This window comes from Myotis lucifugus, unplaced genomic scaffold (assembly GCF_000147115.1).
Source record: "Myotis lucifugus unplaced genomic scaffold, Myoluc2.0 scaffold_27, whole genome shotgun sequence".
Taxonomy (NCBI): Eukaryota; Metazoa; Chordata; class Mammalia; order Chiroptera; family Vespertilionidae; genus Myotis; species Myotis lucifugus.
This window is the reverse complement of record NW_005871075.1, coordinates 10,099,564-10,118,688: the sequence shown is the minus strand read 5'-3', so window position 1 is coordinate 10,118,688 and position 19,125 is coordinate 10,099,564. Positions and strand designations below refer to the sequence as shown.

At 37.1% G+C, this 19,125-nt stretch overlaps 1 protein-coding gene across 1 annotated transcript; it reads left to right on the top strand.

The window, feature by feature from the left end:
• Nucleotides 1-903: 903 nt before the first annotated feature.
• XKR9 (XK related 9) lies at nucleotides 904-12,898 on the top strand. Its single transcript, XM_023751908.1, has 3 exons — nucleotides 904-1,427; nucleotides 8,915-9,135; nucleotides 12,200-12,898. Exons 1-3 carry the CDS (start codon nucleotides 1,156-1,158, stop codon nucleotides 12,826-12,828), a joined length of 1,122 nt encoding a protein of 373 aa, XP_023607676.1. The 5' UTR covers nucleotides 904-1,155; the 3' UTR covers nucleotides 12,829-12,898.
• The last annotated feature ends 6,227 nt before the right edge of the window (nucleotides 12,899-19,125 follow it).

The following is a 19,125-nucleotide window of genomic DNA, read 5'->3' as shown; positions in this document are numbered from 1 at the left end:
AATCTGATATTCTACCAATAATGCAATTAATAAGTTTCTTAGAAGTTATTTTTCCCATCTTATTAAACTTGATTCAAAACTGCTAGTGTTTTCCATATCCGTTCCAGGTAAAGGAAGCTATCTGTGTGGGGTGAGTGATTAAGAAATGCATGTATGGAGTGGTTAGGTATTATAGTTTGTAATTTTAAAGGAATCATCTACTATTAAAAAAAAACGGTTTGCTCTTTAGAGATAACTCACCTAAACACCCAATATCTCTCTAAACTCAGTTTTCTGACCTGTAAAATGGGGCCCATAATATCCTTCTCATAAGGATTTGTAAGGATTAAATGAAATAATATATGTAAAACATTTCACATGAAGTAAACACTCAAATGGTAGCTACTTTTATTACTATCTACTCTTCCACCCTATGTGCAATATTTATTTTAATAGAGGAGAATGTTTAACCTGGAGGATTCCATCTCTAGTGGAGAGTTTCAGGCTCTCTGGTTGGCAAGTAGATGAGAATTAGGGTAGAGAAGCCTTTTCCAGTAGAAGCATATCTGAGAAGAAAGGAAGTCCAAGATCAAGGTGAAAAACAGACCCAGTGCCTGGTAAAGGCTCACTTCCTGGTTTGCAGATGGCTTATCTTCTCATATGAAGAGCAGAGAGACCTAGGTTAAGCTTTTTAAAAGATAAATAGTCTGGAAAAAAAGGTAAATAGTTTGAGAGGAAGTTTTCAGTTTGTTAGTATATTGTTGAGACTTTACTTTCCCAAAGCTATTATAAGAACTATATTTAGGTGTTATATATTATTATATATTTAAATAGAGCTTTGATAAACTCATGACCTAGGGTTTTTAATACTATACTCAAGAGTTTAAGAATCTTATATATAAATATAAATATGTTTTATTTTAGGTATTGTCATCGGTAATGAAGATCATTGTGAAACAGAAGATTGAATAAAACCTTGTAACATTAAACCTAGATTAGAGATTTAGAAAAGAAAGTTAAAATTAGTCACTTTGATTTTAGTGTTCCAATTTCATAATATTTGTTCTTCTAAATAGATTTAGAGAGTAGAAAATAAAATTCAGTGCTATACAAAAGCTGTTTTTTTTCTTTTTGTATCAGAAGAAAGTAGACAACTAAGAGCTATAGTGATTCATAATGAAATATACTAAATCGAATTTTATGATGTCAGTTGTTGGCATTATAATCTATATAACTGATTTAATTGTGGACATCTGGGTATCTGTTAGGTTTTTCCATGAAGGACAATATGTTTTTGGTGTTTTAACAGTAAGTTTTATGCTTGTTGGAACACTTGTGGTCCAGTGTTTTAGTTATTCTTGGTACAAGTCTGATTTAAAGAAAGCAGGCCAAGAAAGTCAGCATCGTTTTCTTCTACTTCACTGCTTGCAAGGAGGAATTTTTACAAGGTGAGCGTACACTTTTGATCATTAACACTATTTTACTTTTATTCGAACAGAAACTGCCTTTCTGTATCTAGGTTGTCAAATGTACAAAGGTCCCCTATTTGCATGTAGCACAAAGGTTACTGGCTCCTTATTATTGCTGTTTGTATGAGTCATTGCTGTACTGTCAGAATTTTCCAGGTTTATTAATGTTTTAGTTTACCTAATTAAGTTACTTTTTCTGACATGTGCTCACTTTTTATGAGAAGGAAAAAGACTAATTTCTATGTTTTGTGATCTTCTGTTTTATATTCAAACCCTAATAGTGCAAATATGTTTATCACTTGCAACTCTGCTAGAGCACTTAATTTTTAAGTTACTTGTACCATTGATATAACCAAATGAAAAATTTACTGCAATGATATAGTAGCCATGTGGTAAGCTGGTACAGAATCATGCACAGAACTAGAAACAGCTTTAAGAATCATGCTCTTTAAGAATCATGCTCAAAAACTTTAATAGTTAAAGAAACTAATATCTAAATAGGCCTTAAGAATTCCATGATTACCTGTATATCTAATTTCATATGACCTTTTCAATATTACCTTAAGGGATTTAATTTTGTTAAAAGCAATTTTTCTCTTTACTTTTAAGATATCTGTATATCTTAAAAGAAAAAAATTAAAAGCACATTAAGTGGATAACATACTGTTTTATTACATTTAATTTTGGAATTTTAATAGCTTACATAAAGGTTAATTTCTGATTCTGTCCTGTTAAAAAGCAACATATTCATGGTGACTTGTTGAAAGTATTAAGAATTTTCAGGCTTTTTATATGTTAATTGATGATAATAATAATAAATGCCATTAAATTTGTGTGGAGATTTATAATTTTCAAATTATTTTCACATACTTTGTCTTTAAAGCTGGAGTTAGTAAGGTTATAACATGTAAGAGAAACAAAATATGTAATGAGAAAAAAAGTACAGGTTTTAGAGAAGCTGGAAAGTACTTTAGGTGTAGATATTGGAGGTTAGTTTTGAAACTATGTTTTCAATAAGATGAAAATGTTTAAAGGGATGGAGTAAAAGTGCTGATGTTTTTAATGTGTAATAAATAAGATTTAATGAATATTCTGCATGAGCAATAATGAGAATTATGAGGTTATAATATCTAGAGAAGGATAACATTTACCTTGCTGAGAGTTTAGAAATATGGTAAATTCTTTATTAGCCATTCTATAAATGTAAAATTTTCATATCTACAGAACTATTTTCTTTGGTGTTTCAAATAATGGCTTGAAGGTACTGCAGGACATTGTGTTATAAATTATAAATTGTATTATAAAAGGCAAAATTGCCTTGATTTTCATTGTCTTTTGACATACTTAATAATTTTTATTGAATGTTAGACATTATATGTAAAAATTATAGAGGCTCCAGATAACACTATTTTCCTTTTCTCTCCGGGACATTTAGAGCGAGGTTCAGTCTACTCTTGGTTTGCTCCTAGGGTGCAGCCTTCTAGGGCACTGAGAGCCTGATGTAGTCATGCTCCCTCCCGCATGTCCTGAATACTACTGGGTCCTTATCTCCTTGGCTTTTTCAAGACTTTCTGCTTAGAGTTAGCCTTTATCTTATAGTTCCAAAATTTGTTAAATGTCCTGGGGGCGAGGGGGGAGGGGAACTGACTGAGCTTTTGAGGTCCCTGTCTTTAGACCTACAAAATCTTTAAAACCTCTGCTATTTTTTTCTGTTCTAACAATAACCCTCTACCTGAGAAAAATCCATATTTTCAACATCTTGCCCTTGTACCTCCAGGCAACAAATATCTGCAGAAACATCAGCTCAGTTTCCAGTTTCTTTAGTTGTTTTGGCAGGAGGATTGGTTCCTCCAACATATTACATCCTATATAGAAGCATAGTCCGTAAAGTGCAATCTTGAGTTATCTCATAATGTGCTGTCTTAAATTATCCCAGGTCCAAAGTTGAACAGAACCTTTATTGTTCTCAAAAATAATATAAAGACCTCAAAACACTTGAATTCCATGTACCATATTCCCAACATATACTGTACATTAATATTGCTGGCATTTTAATTCTTGTGTTTAATCTCACTAGACCATATTATTGTGTTATTATTTCTGTTTTATATAGCTAAATTTTGTTATACTTACCTATATACTTACTATTCTCTTTATTTTTAATTCCTTCTTGAATCTCAGACTTTCCACTATGGATCACTTTTCTTCTGCCTGCTGAGGTCCAGAATTGCATCTATTGTGAGTCATTTTCAGTTTTCGGTTGTCTAGAAATGTCAGTATTTCATTAGCTTTCTTGAGAGATATTTTAGTGGCTATAGAATTTGAGATGAGTAGTTAGTTATTTTATCTCTTCGTATTACATTCTCTTGTCTTTTGGTGTTTATTGTTTCTCTTGAAGTGTTAGGTGACAGTCTTTTTTCCCTCTGGTTGCTCTTATGATTTTTCTCTTTCCCTTTGGTTTTCTACAGTTTAATTATGATATATCTAAGTATAGATTTATTTCTCTTGCTTGACATTTGCTAGTTCTCATGATTCTTTAAAACTTCTTTCACTTCTGCACAATCCTTAGTCATTACTTTCTAACATTTTCTGTCTCTTTGCCTTCTGGGACTGCAAGCAAATGTAAGTTAGATATTCTCACTATATCTAACAGACTCATAACAGAAGCTGTATTTGGTTCTTTTCACAAGTCTGCTATGTCACCTTTTGTAGTTTCCTGTTCACTGTAGATATTTCAGACTTGGCATTTATATCTTTAAACATAGCATAGCTGTTTCATTTACAATTTCAATATCTGAAGCTTTTACAAGTTTGTTACTACTGGCTCTGCTTCTACTACTGGGTACTCATATTGGTTTGTTTCTTGCATGCCTAGGCTAGTATCCATGATTATGTTCTGGTCATTGCCCCTGAAAAAATTGTGAGGCCTTCACCAAGTCCTCTCTAGAGACTTTGATTTTATTCTTAGGAGATGTCTATAGTTTCTGTGAAATGTGGTCTACACTTAAATTCATGTCTTTTTTTTTAATTAAATCTTTATTGTTCAGATTATTACATTTGTTCCTCTTTTTTCCCCCCGTAACTCCCCTCCACCCAGTTCCCACCCCACCCTCCGCCCTCACTCCCCACCCACTGTCCTCATCCATAGGTGCATGATTTTTGTCCAGTCTCTTCCCGCATCTCCCACACCCCTTTCCCCCCCAAGAATAGTCAGTCCATTCCCTTTCTATGTCCCTGATTCTATTATAATCACCAGTTCATTCTGTACATCATGTTATTTATTCACTTGATTCTTAGATTCACTTGTTGATAGATGCATGTTTGTTGTTCACAATTTGTATCTTTACCTTTTTCTTCTTCTTCCTCTTCTTAAAGGATACCTTTCAGCATTTCATATAATACTGGTTTGGTGGTGATGAACTCCTTTAGCTTTTCCTTATCTGTGAAGCTCTTTATCTGACCTTCAATTCTGAATGAGAGCTTTGCTGGATAAAGTAATCTTGGTTGTAGGTTCTTGGTATTCATCACTTTGAATATTTCTTGCCATTCCCTTCTGGCCTGCAAAGTTTCTGTTGAGAAATCAGCTGACAGTCGTATGGGTGTTCCCTTGTAGGTAATTGAGTCTCTTTCTCTTGCTGCTTTTAAGATTCTCTCTTTGTCTTTTGCTCTTGGCATTTTAATTATGATGTGTCTTGGTGTGGTCCTCTTTGGATTCCTTTTGTTTGGGGTTCTCTGTGCTTCTTGGACCTGTAAGTCCATTTCTTTCACCAGGTGGGGGAAGTTTTCTGTCATTATTTCTTCAAATAGGTTTTCAATATCTTGATGTCTCTCATCTTCTGGCACCCCTATAATTCGGATGTTGGTACGCTTGAAGCTGTCCCAGAGGCTCCTTACACTATCTTCATATTTTCGGATTCTTTTTTCATTTTGCTTTTCCAGTTGGGTGTTTTTTGCTTCTTCGCATTTCAAATCTTTGACTTGATTCTTGCGCTCCTCTGGTCTGCTGTTGGGTGTCTGTATAATATTCTTTATTTCAGTCAGTGTATGCTTAATTTCTTGTTGGTTCTTTATCACAACATCGAGGGTCTCATTAGTTTTCTTGAGGCTCTCATCAAGTTTATCGGCAGTTTCTAGGAGATTATTGAAAGCCCTTAAAAGTGTGTTTTTTAGCTCTATATCCTCCATTTCTGTCATGTTTCTTTGTCTCCGCATTTTTTATGCTTTCTTGGTGTACCTCCTTGTGGTCTTTGTGCGCAGTCTTGTTGTAGTTAAGCCTTGATTGTTGTCGGCAATATTGGGGGTGAATTGACCTCCAGGCTAACTGGCTATGAGAGTCAGCTGTGTCTGCAGTGGGAGAGCTTCTGTCCTGGATCTCTAGGGCGGTGCTAGTCTAGCGTTTGCCTAAGGCTATCCGGCAAATGCCTCTGTGCAGGGCTTGGGCGGGGCGGGTCCCTGGGGATCTACAGGGCGGGCGGAGCGAGCAGTTATGGCTGCTCTCAGTTCCGTCCCCGGCAGCTCTGCAACCACTGCAAACCTCGGAGAGAAAGCTGCCTTCCCGCTTCTCCCGTTTGAGTCTGGATCCCTAGAGACTCGCCCAGATCTGGAGCTCAGAGTCTGAAACTCCCTCCGGATTGAAAACAACAACCGCGCCCTCCGCCGTCGGCCCGCTCCACATGCACTCCGCACCTTAGTATTTCACTTCAGCACTGTGCCTCCTCTGAGTCTCGTATGGTTTCCTCTTTCCTCCTAGTTGTAGAACTTCCACTCAGCCAGCCTTCCTGTGGTTCTGGATGATGTCTGTTCCGTCTTTTAGTTGTATTTTTGAAGCGGTTGTTCGAGGCAACAAACTCCGGCGTTAACCTATGCCGCCATCTTGGTTCCTCTTGCATCAATCAAGCCTTTTTCTTATTCTAAATTCATGTCTTGAGGTGCTTCCTGATTCAGTCTTTTTTAAAAATATATTTTTTTTATTGATTTCAGAGAGAAAGGGAAAAGGAGAGAGAGATAGAAATATCAATGATGAGAGAGAATCATTGATCAGCTGCCTCCTGCACGCCCCACAGTTGGAATTGAGCCTGCAATCCGGGCATATGCACTGACTGGGAATCAAACCATGACCTTCTGGTTCATAGGTCCATGCTCAACCAGTGAGCCTGATTCAGTCTTGAAAGGTTGTATCATTCTAGAAATTTGTGCATTTCTTCTAGGCTGTTCAATTTGTTGGCATATAATGATTCTTTATATTTCTACTAGAGGCCTGGTGCATGAAATTTGTGCACAGGGGAGGGTTGTCCCTCAGCCGGGCCTGCACCCTCTCCAATCTGGGACCCCTTGGGGGATGTCCAACTGCCGGTTTAGGCCCGATCCCTGTGGGCCTAAACTGGCAGTCGGACATCCTTCTCACAATCCGGGACCTCTGGCTCCTAACCACTCGCCTGCCTGCCTTCCTGATTGCCCCTAACCACTTCTGCCTGCCAGCCTGATCGCCCCCTAACTGCTCCTCTGCTGGCCTGATTGACACCTAATTGCTCCCCTGCTGGCCTGATCGCCCCCAACTGCCCTCCCCTGCTGGCCTGATGGCCCCCAACTGCCCTCCCCTGCAGGTCTGGTCACCCCCAACTGCCCTCCCCTGCTGGTTTGATGGCCCCCAGCTGCTCTCCCCTGCTGGCCTGATTGCCACAACTGCCCTCCCCTGCTGGCCTGTTCACCCTCAACTGCCCTCCCCTGCTGGTCATCTAGTGGCGGCCATCTTGTGATGACATGAGGGCGGCCATCTTGTGGTGGCCATCTTGTGATGATGTCGTGCATGACGCCACCTAGGCTTTTATTATATAGGATGTTATCAGTTGTAACTTCTCTTTCACTTTATTTTTAAATTTTTAATTTTTTTTGGTTAATCCTCACTGGAGGATATTTTTCCCATTGATTTTAGAGATAGTGGAAGGGAGGAGGGAGGGAGGGAGGAAGGGAGAGAGAGAGAGAGAGAGGGAGAGAGAGAGAGAGAGAGAGAGAGAGAGAGAGGGAGAAAGAAAGAAAGAAAGAAAGAAAGAAAGAAAGAAAGAAAGAAAGAAAGAAAGAGAAATATCTAGGCAAGAGAGCCACATTAATTGGTTGCCTCCCAAACAAGCCACAACTGGGGCAGGGAACTTGCAACCCAGATATGCCTGTATAGCTATGAACTTCCCTCTTAAAACTGCTTTTGCTGCATCTCATAGATTTTGGAAAGTTGTATTTTCATTTTAATTTGTCTCCAGGTATTTTTTGATTTCCTGTTTGATCAATTGGTTGTTTAATAGCATGTTGTTTATCTCCACATGTTTCTGATTTTTCCAGTTTTCTTTTCTTAGTTGATTTCTAGTTTGATAATATGGTTGAAAAAATGCTTGATATGATTTCAGTCTTCTTGAATTTATTGAGACTTCTTTTGTGGTCTAATATGTGATCAGTCTTAGAGAATGTTCTATGTGCACTTGAAAAAAATGTGTATCCTGCAGTTTTTGGATGAAATATTCTATACATAATCTATTGAGTCAGTTTGGCCTAATGTGACATTTAAGGTCTTTGTTTCCTTATTGATTTTTTGTCTCATGATATATCCATTAATCTAAGTTAGGTATTAAAGTCCCTTACTATTGTTGTAATATTGTCTGTTAATTTTTGCTTTATATGTTTAGGGGCTCCTATGTTGGGTGTGGGGTGGCCCAGTGTGCACATGTGTGTGGAAGCTCCCTGTTAATTTGGTTGTCTGTGACTGGAGCAGGGCCTGGGTTGGGCAGCCTAGTGCACATGTGCTGTGGCTCAGTTGGTAGAATCGTCGTCTTATACACCAAAAGTTGGTGGGTTAGATTCCCAGTCAGGGCACATACCCAGGTTGTGGGTTTGATATCTGGTTCTGGGCCTGTAAGGAGGCAACTGATCGATGTTTCTCACATCAATGTTCTCTCTCTCTCTCTCTCTCTCTCTCTCTCTCTCTCTCTCTCTTTCTCCCTCCCTCCCTTCCTCTCTCTAAAATAAATTTTTAAAAAAAGATAAATTGTATGAATTGAAAATTGCAGTTTGTCTTTCAGAAAGTAGTGGTTAAGACTAGGAATCATAAGATCTCAGTTTGGACTCTAGGTCTGCCCCTTATTCTCTATGTAACTGTCAGTGAATCACCTTACTGTTTTTCAGCCTTAGTTTCCCCATCTGTAAAATGGGAATAATACCTACTCATCTCAATTATTGTAAGGATGAAATGAGTAATGTATATTTAACAGTGCTAGCACAAAATGGCACATCAAACATGAAATAAAAAGTTATAGGGTTTGAATCTCAATAAAGCCACCATAAGAAATTTGTAGTAGAGAAAGTTTGTGGGAAAAATCTGTACTTAAACATATGCTACTTTTTTCAAATTATTGTGTATATTAATATACATGTTATAAAGTATATATTACACAAGACAAATGATCATGTTTACTTTACAGGTATTGGTTTGCCTTGAAAAAGGGTTATCATGTGGCTTTCAAATATAGCAGCAAAACTGATAACTTCATAGAAAAACAAATTGATCCACATAAAGAAGTTATAGATGGAGTGACTGATTTGAGCATGCTCAGGCTATTTGAGACCTACCTGGAAGGCTGCCCACAACTTGTTCTTCAGCTCTATACCTGTTTGGAACACGGTCAAGCAAATATCAGTCAGTGTAAGTCTTTCTTAACACCCTTTGTTAGATGGATGCCTCTGAGATCTTATGTTAACTACATAACTTTAGGGCAGGTTTTAGAATTTTTTATTGTTTTTCTTTATAGAATTGTTTAAGTTTTAAAAAGAAGGACATGATTTAAATATTTAAAAGTATATAAAGATATGTTGCCTCCCTCCTTTTTTTCCCCATTCCTTCTTTTGTTTGCCCAGAAAGGAAACTTGGCAGTTTTTCGATGATTCTTTTAGAAAATAATTTAAAAAACCTATATTAATTATCTCTTTGTCTGTGTCTCTCCCTTTCTCTCTTCCTTCCCCCTCTTTTATATAAATAGTAACTTAAAATAAAAACAGTTTTTTTGCAGTATTTAACAGTATGTCTTGGAGATCTATTCATATCAGTACAGAAAGAGCTCCCTCATTCATTTTTATTATCTGAATAGTATTACAAATTATAGATATACCATGATTTATTTAACAAGCCCCGGTTTATGTTGTTAGGTTGTTTCTAATATTTTACTGTTGCAAAAAATGCTGCTGTAATAATCTTATGCATGTGTAAAGTATATCCATAGGGTAAATTTCCAGAATTGGAATCATTAGATGAAAGTGCAAATGCTACAAAACTCATGAAAGTTGACCAATATGTTGTTTTATTATAGCATATTTCATTGTTAAGGTAAAATATTCAATTTTAAAGGACAGTTTGACATTTCCATAAAAAAACCCCATTTAATAGTTGTTTAATTTGAGATGTTAAAAAAAAGTAATGACTAGGGTTTCATGCAGACTTGGATTAATCTCAGAGTACCAGATTGTCATCTTTCCTGGAGTTCCCTCTATGCTAGACTCACCTGTGAGATCAGTTTCTTTCCCTAAGTAGTCTTTCTGTTTCCAATTTCCCATAAACTTCAATGTTGTAGTCCCTTCTAATATTATTATTTTTACCTTGCTTGTTAATAAGACACTGAAATGAACCTATTGTGTATAAGACCTCTTTTTCCTTGTGATGCAAATAATTTGTGGGTTGGGACTTACGTGTTCTGTGCCACATAGTTACTGAAACTAGAAGTTGAACATTTAGAGTTTATAGCTTATCATATGGTAGATCTGCTGATGATTCCAAGTAGTACATAGCATCTGGATCACAATGGGATCCAGTGACTATCTTCATATTATGAGGTTCTATCCTCATATTATGAGGTTTTATCCTCATTCTTTAGTTTCTCCTTGAAGTAAGAAATTGAGGTATTAGCTAAAAATAGCAAAATAAATAAAGACATAAATAAAAGCTAATTGTCTAACAATAGAATAATTGGTAAATAAATTACTGTACAATGATACTATAAAAACTATTAGCCACAGAAAATAGTGATAACTTTTAATGACAGGAAAGTAATTCTAAAATAAAATTTAGACAAAAACAGTTTATAAAATTTCCTATGAGCATACTTTTAAGGATACAAAGAAATTATTATATTGAACAGTGTCTGGAAGAAAATATGAAAAATGTTAATGTGGCTGCTTATGGGTAGTGAGATTATGAATGAATTTATTTAATCTTCTTTACACTTTTCTCTGAATTTCCAAAATTCTACAGTAACCATGTATTGTTTTGAGAATCAAGAAGAATAACTCAGAATGTTAAAAAAAATCAGGTTACTTATAGAAGTATTTCAGAAGGCTGAACATATTCTTTTATTTTTGCTCCTTCCTGAACCACACTAATAAGGAGAGTAAAGGATTAAAAATAATATAAACCCACAAGAACAAATAGAATGCAGAGTGGAATAGCAGATTAGAAATATCAACAAGTGTTTAGAAGATGGAAAGCAGATAAAAAACTCAGGTTATGTAAATCAGCTCTACCACTAAAGGCTAAATTATTTGAATCTACTCTCCCTCTGAAAATATCTAAGACTACTGGATAGCCTGGCTGGTGGCTCAGTGGTTGAACATAGACCTATGAACCAGGAGGTCACAGTTCGATTTCCGGTTAGGGCACAGGCCCAGGTTGTGGGCTCAATCCCCAGTGTGGGGCAGGTAGGAGGCAGCTGATCACTGCTTCTCTGTCACCATTGATGTTTCTATCTTTGTCTCTCTCTGAAATAAATAAAAATATATACAGACTAGAGGCCCGGTGCACAGATTCATGCTCTGGTGGGGTCCCTTGCCCTGGCCTGTGGGGATCAGGCCAATACTGGCTCTCTGACATTCCCCGAAGGATCCCGGATTGCGAGAGGGCTCAGGCTAGGCCGAGGGACCCCACAGATGCACGATCAGAGCTGGGGAGGGACCACAGGAGGGCTCCAGGGTGTGTCCGGCCATCTCGCCCAGTCCCGATTGGCCAGACCCCAGCAGCAAGCTAACCTATTGGTTGGAGCGTCTGCCCCCTGGTAGTCAGTGTGCATCATAGTGACTGGTCGAATGGTCAGGAGAATGGTTGGACACTTAGCATATTAGACTTTTATTATATAGGATGGGAAATTGAGCTTGTTGACATCCAACTCATACTTATGTTAAATTTTCTTTCCTTCCTCCCGCCCTCCTCCCTCCTCCCTCCTTCCTTTCCTCCCATCCTTTCTTTTTTCCTTCCTTCCTTCCCACTTTCCTCTCTCGCATGATGCTGATATATGCCTAGGGTCAAAGCCAAAGACTGGAATAGCTAGGTTTATAACAGTAATGTCTTAGAGAATTTCCAGAGTATAGTATGTAGTTTTCACTATACTAGTTGTACAGTTCAGAATCTTGTAAAGCAGTCTAATGCAGTGGTTAAGTACACCATCTTTGGAATTGGGTAGCTTTAGAGTCAAATCTGAACTGCAACTTGCTAGCTGTATGACTTGGGTCAAATAATATATATTCTGTAAGCATTAATCCTTCATATGTAATATGGGAATAGTAATATCTATCTTGAAGGATTAGATGAGATGAGTATATAAAGTACCTGGCATGTCTGTGGGTATGTGTAAATACAGATAAAGCATGTATGGTATATGGTAATTTAATATTGTAATTTTTATTCCTGTAACAATGTACCTTTTAAAATTTGTTTTGTTTTGTAGATGCAGCCCTCATGGTCTCTTGCTGTGCTATTTCTTGGTCGACTGTTGATTATCAAATATCTTTAAGAAAATCCTTACCTGATAAAAATGTCCTTACTGGGCCCTGTCCCAAACTCACATATCTCTTTTACAAGTTTTTTACATTATTATCTTGGATGCTGAGTGTTGTACTTCTTTTATTCTTAAATGTTAAGATTGCTTTATGCCTGTTGTCATTTCTTTGGTTTTTAGGTATATTGTGGGCATTTAAAAACCAAACTAAGTTTTGTGCTTCCATAAGTATGGAGTTCTTATACAGGATTGTTGTTGGATTTGTTCTTATTTTTACATTTTTTAATATTCAGGGGCAGAATACCAAATGTCCAATGTCTTGTTATTATATTGTAAGGGTACTGGCCACACTGGGGATATTGATTGTGTTGTGGTTTTGCCCACTTTCTATTTTTAATTCAGACTATTTTATACCTATTAGTATTATTATAGCTCTTGCTCTTATCCTTGGAATTATTTTTCTTATTGTTTATTATGGGACTTTGCACCCAAACAAAAGTAAAGAAAGAAAACCTGATGAAATTGATGGGAAACCAGTGCAAATAGAATGTAGAATGAAGTATTTTCTAATGGAATAAGCTATCCTTTATGAGACGTATTTTCTTATTTTTTGTTTCATTGGTTAGTAAAGAAAATGTTGTGTGTCTATGTGTGTGTTATTTCTTAGTTTTGCTTTCTTTAATTTGAGATCAGTTCTGGTACATTATTTATGAATGTGAGAGTGAGTATATTAATATTTTTATTATTTAAATTAATTTTTCATTTGGTTTTGAAGACCTTAAGAACTTAGATATATTTGCCTGTTGTCAGGCAGAGTAGCCATTTTGAGCTTGAATTGGAAGAAAAGGTCTGGTTCCCATAATTTGAAGGCTGGAATTGAGCTTCTCTCCAACTTTCTCCTCATTTTTCCTGAACTAAAACTGATGCACCTGTTGTGGAGAACTGCAAAAGGAAGGAGAGAGCAGAACACTTGTTCTTCTCACCTGCATTTTCTTGATTCAGTGCATATTGAGTTGGGGATGGATTGAGTTGAGAAAAAGGAAAAGGAAGGGAAGAGGAAGAAAACAAGACATAAAATTTACCATCTTAACCATTTTTTAAGTGTATAGTTCAGTAGTGTTAATTATATTTACCTTGTACATCTCTGTAACTTTTTTATCTTGCAAAATAGACTCTGTTCCTACTGAACAACTACTTCCCATTTCCCTCTCTTTTCAGCCCCTGGCAATTGCAATTCTATTTTGTTTTGATTAATTTAATTACTTTAGATACCACATCTAAGTGGAATTATACATTCTTTGTATTTTTGTGACTGGTTTATTTCACTTAGCATAATGTCCTCAGATTCATTTATATTGTAGCATGTGTGACAACATTATATATATACACACACACACACACACACACACACACACACACACATACATATTTCTTTTTCTTTCTTTCTTCTTTCTTTCTTTCTTTCTTTCTTTCTTTCTTTCTTTCTTTCTTTCTTTCTTCTTTCTTTTAGAGAGGAAGAGAGAGGGAGAGAAAGATAGAAACATCAATGATGAGAGAATCATGGATCAGCTGCCTCTTGCACACTCCCTACTGGGGATTGAGCCTGCAACCTGGGCATGACCAGGAATTGAACCATGACCTCCTGGTTCATAGGTCCACTGAGCTACACTTCTGGGCAGGAATTTGTTCTTTAAGGCTGAATAATATTATATTCTATGTATATGCCACATTTTCTCTACTTATCCATCACTGGGTTGCTTTTACCTCTTGGCTATCATGAATAATGCTATAATGAATATTGGAAGTAGCAATTTATGTAATGGAAAAAATGGTTATGAAACAATATATATCTACTAATGAACTTGAATATTAAATGCCACACACAAACATGGATTGAATGGTCATTTCATCAACAAACATTTTCCCATTGATTTTATAGCCAAGAAACAAATGGATAGATCTTGGTCAGATGTTTTGGCTAGTTAGCAAGTTCTTAAAGTGAACATTTAATATCTAATGGATTTACTTTTATTTATTTTATTCTACTTTTTTCTATATCATTCAGTCATAGATATACAGCACTTTTAAATCTTCCCAACTAATTATACACTTTTCTAGATTATTCTGCACATATCAAAGGCATTTTCAAATGTAGGAAAAGCATGGGAATAATTATGAGCAATACTCTCATAAAAGAACAGTCATATGCATTGTACTACTCAGGGTTCTCCAGAGAAACAGAACCAATAGGATGGATAGATAGATAGATAGATAGATAGATAATGAGGATAGTTATTATAGGAACTCAGGTGGTTGTGAAGGCCACGATTTCTGTCTGCAAGTTGGAGAACCATGAAAACCCATGGTGTAATTGAGTCCAAATCTGAAGGCCTAGGAATCGTGGGGCTAATGGTGTATGTCCTCATCTGAGTCCGAAAGCCTGAGAACCAGGAGCACCCATGTCGGAGGGAAGGAGAAGATGGATATCTTAGCTCAGACAGAGTGATTTTGCTCTTCCGGTGCTTTTTTGGTTCTATTTAGACCCTCAACAGATTGATGATACCACCCACACTGGGGACAGCATTCGCTTCACTCACTCCACCAATTCAAATGCTAATTTGAGGAAAAAACACCCTCACAGACACACACAGAAATAATGTTTTACCAGCTATTTGAGCATCCCTTAGCCCAATCAAGTTAACACATAAAATTCACATTCCCATACACCCATATACTTTCATATCTACTTGAAATATGAATAGAAGGCTTCCCTTACACTAGTGGTTCTTAAACATTAGTGTACATGAGAATAATCTGGAGGATCTATTAGATTTCTATTCACAATTTTTTTTAGTAGATCTTAGGTGGAGCATGAAATTTGTATGTCTAAGACGTTCCTGGATGTTGTTGATGCTGCTGGTCTGCCCTTCTACTTTGAGGACCACTACTGACTTTTGAAGGCTAATACCACCTTTAATAACTAGTTTCAAAATAGCCACTAGAGGGCAATGAAGGCACAGACAAATTGGATGTGCTGCTTAATAGGTTCCCTGGTTTATGCTACTGTTGCTACAAGCCAGGAGAATACCAAAGCCAAACGTTAATTTCCTGTAGAGTATCTTCAGGCTCATTCTCAATTGTAATAGAAATCAAAGCTTGTCCTTATGGTTGTGGGAATCAGAGATGTATAATGAACTCTAACTCTGGCCGATGACCATTTCATGATCACAACATATTAAAAGTTGAGTTTTTTTAAGTGGGAAGAGACTACATTTTGCTAATTGGTTCTGTTTGTTATGGAGAAAATTCTGCATTTAAGCTGTATTTATTAGTTTTGACATGCACGTCTTACTTTGTGAAAGTGAGACCAAAGTACTTTTAAAAAATATTAAACTTAGTATGTATTAAACCTCAATTCTTAGAACATAAAGATCAACAGAGTATAGGGAATTTATAATTTCTTTCTACTAGAAATATTGCTTTGATGGTAGAAAATGACTAGAGAAAAAATAAAAATATATAGTTTTTAGGGATGTTGTTATATTTCCGTTTTGCCTAACCTGAAACTTGAAAGCTTTACTGCTACAATAATTGCTCTTTAAAAATTTTCTTTTGATACCTAGTGTATAGACATATACACCTTTCTGAGTAGTCCTAGTTCTTGGCTGGAATCAGCAATTTCTTTTCATGGTATTGTAGAAAATTATTTTTCTCTTTATTTTATTTTATTATTTTTAATCACCATTTATCCCCCCAACCCTTTCCACCTCCACCCACAACCCGGACTCCTGCAGTCATCACACTGTTGTCGTGTCCATGAGTTCTTTCTTTTTTCTTTTCTTCTCAATCCCACCCCCAATATCCCTTCACTAGAGCTGCCTGCCTGCTCTCTATCTGAGTCTGTCTCTATTTTGCTTATTATTAGTCCAGTTTGTTCATTAAATTTCACATATGAGTAAAATTATATGGTAGTTGTCTTTTTTCTGAATGGCTTATTTCACTTAGCATAATGTTCCCCAGGTCCACCCATGCTGTCACAAAGGGTAAAATTTTCTTCCCTTTTATGGCTGAGAGGTATTCCATTATGTAAATGTACCATAGCTTTTTTATCCACTCATCTACTGATGGGCACTTGGGCTGCTTCCAAATCTTGGCTATTGTAAATAATGCTGCAATGAAATAGGGGTGCATACATTCTTTCAAATTAGTGTTTCAGGTTTCTTTGGATAAATTCCCAGATGTGGAATGACTGGGTCATAAGGCAGTTCCATTTTTAATCTTTTGAGGTAACTCCATACTGCTTTCCACAGTGGTGCACCAATCTATTCCCACCAACAGTGCACAAGGGTTCCCTTTTCTCCGCATCCTCTCCAACACTTGTTGTTTGTTGGTTTATTGATGACTAGAGGCCTGGTGCACGAATTCGTGCATGGGTGGGGTCCCTTGGGGTGGCCTGTGGAGATAGGGCCCCAGCTCGCACCCCCAGCCTCACAGCCCTATAGCCCCACCTGGCACCCTGCCGTGGCCTGGCGCCACCCCATCATGTGCTCTACCATTCCACCTGCAGGGTGATTGATTGGGGTCAGGCCCCCCACCCAGCTCCCTCAGTGCCTGGGAGCTGGGCGGCGGCCCCGCCCCCTGCCACTGCCGCTGGTCGCTTTCAGTGGGGGATTAGCAGGGCGATTGGGCCCCAGGTCGCACCCGCCTTGGCCTGGTGCCGCCCGCTCACCTGTTCCACCATCCCACCACAGTCCTGCTCTCATCAGGGCCCATTGGGGCTGGCATCACCTCCACTGCCACCCGCTGCCAGTGCTGCATTGCCAATGCCCGCCATGTTCCGTGCCACCCCCTGGTGGTCAGCACATGTCATAGCGGTTGAACTTTTGGTTGTACTCCTGGTCGAACAATTTGCATACTAGGCTTTTATTATATAGGATAGCTATTCTGACAGGTGTGGTTTTAATTTGCATTAGTGACATTGAGCATCTTTTCATATGTCTATTGGCCATCTGTATGTCCTCTTTGGAGAAGTGTCTTTTTGGGTATTTTGCCCATTTTTTAATTGGATTGGTTTTTTTTTTAGTGTTGAGTTTTATAAGTTCTTTATAAATTTTGAGTATTAACCCCTTATCAGATGTATTGGTGAATATGTTCTCCCACTCAGTAGATTATCTTTTCATTTTGTTGTTTAGTAACATGTTATTTAGCCTCCATGTTTTCTTCTTGTGATTGATTTCACGTTTCATAGCATTATGGTCAGAGAAGATACTTGATATGAGTTCAGTCTTCTTAATATTATTGAGACTAGTTTTGTGTCCTAACATATTGTATTGTAGAAATTTTGATATGAAAACTCAAAGATCTGAGCTTCATTGCCTTGATACTATTACCTGGAAGACCTTAATGAGTCATTTAATCTCTCTAAATCTCAGTTTCTCTATATGTAGAGTGAGCATTACATAATAACAACAACTATCTCCTGGGCTGTTGTGAAAAATCAGTAAGACATTATATGTGATAGTGTTTTATAGATTATAACTATTCCTGAAATTTTTTATTTTTTACATTCTTTCTCCAGTATGTGGTATATTTTGACTTGGTTTTGATGTCATTATTTTTGTAAAATTGTTTACATATGTATAAAATAGCAATACACATAAAAATTTAGAATTATTTGGCTAAGAAGTTTAATCCTTTTGCATATAACATCTTAGTTTTTCATTAGACTCTTGTGTGTTATGTATTGTTCCTCATGTGTAGAAAATATAATCATATTTTCTGCTAAATACAACTAGTTAGTAATAAAGGCTTATATTGCAAATAATTTTCTGACCATTGGAAGTATGCATGAATCTCTGTGTATAAATGTGCATGCACATTTATGAATGGTAGGATTTCATTAAATATTTATTGCTAAGTATTATTTCTCTTATTTTTTTCTGGGCCACAGAACCCCTTAGCTGTGGTTGCTTTTAAGGTTAAACAATGCTTTTGCTTATTGTTTTCATTTTGTGTCCAGTAGTATATCTTGCTAACTAGACTATAAGCTTACATAGACCAGAAATTGTATTTCTGTGTCCCTCAGAGAACTTTGCATAGAGTTTCCAGGGATTTCTTACAGCAGCTGAGTACTATTCTTTTTCTGAACCCCTGGAAAGTGAAAAGAGTATTTTATTCCAGAGACCACTTAGAAAATCATCTGATTCATCTTTGGGGCAAAGACTCAATCCATCAATGTGTGCTTCTGAGGGCTGTCTGTGTGTTCACTGCTTTGCTATGACAAGGCTTTGTAAATAACTATTGCTTAATTAATTGATCACCACTCCAGAGAGTAATTTGTGTTTTCCTGGTGGTCTGTGGATGAAAGAGCTTTAAAAAAATTTATGAAGATTACTGTGGTAGTGTGTTCTTTAAAAACAAATTATATTGAGATATAATTTGCATACAACTCACCTATTTCAAGTGTACATTTCAATGTTTTTTTAGTGTATTCACAGGCATCTTCAACCATTACCACAGTCAATATTAGAGCATTTTTATCATCTTAAAAAGAAACCCTGGCCAGCCGCGGTGGCTCAGAGGTTGAGCGTCAACCTATGAACCAGAAGATCATGGTTCGATTCCTGGTCAGGGTGCATGCCGGGGTTGCGGGCTTGATCCCCAGTGGGGGGCATGCAGGAGTCAGCTGATCAATAATTCTCTCTCATCACTGATGTTTCTATCTTTCTCCCTCTCCCTTCCTCTCTGAAATCAATGAAAATATCCTATATAATAAAAGGCTAATATGCAAATTGACCAAATGGCAGAACGACTGGTTGCTATGACACGCACTGACCACCAGGGGACAGATGCTTAACACAGGAGCTGCCCCCTGG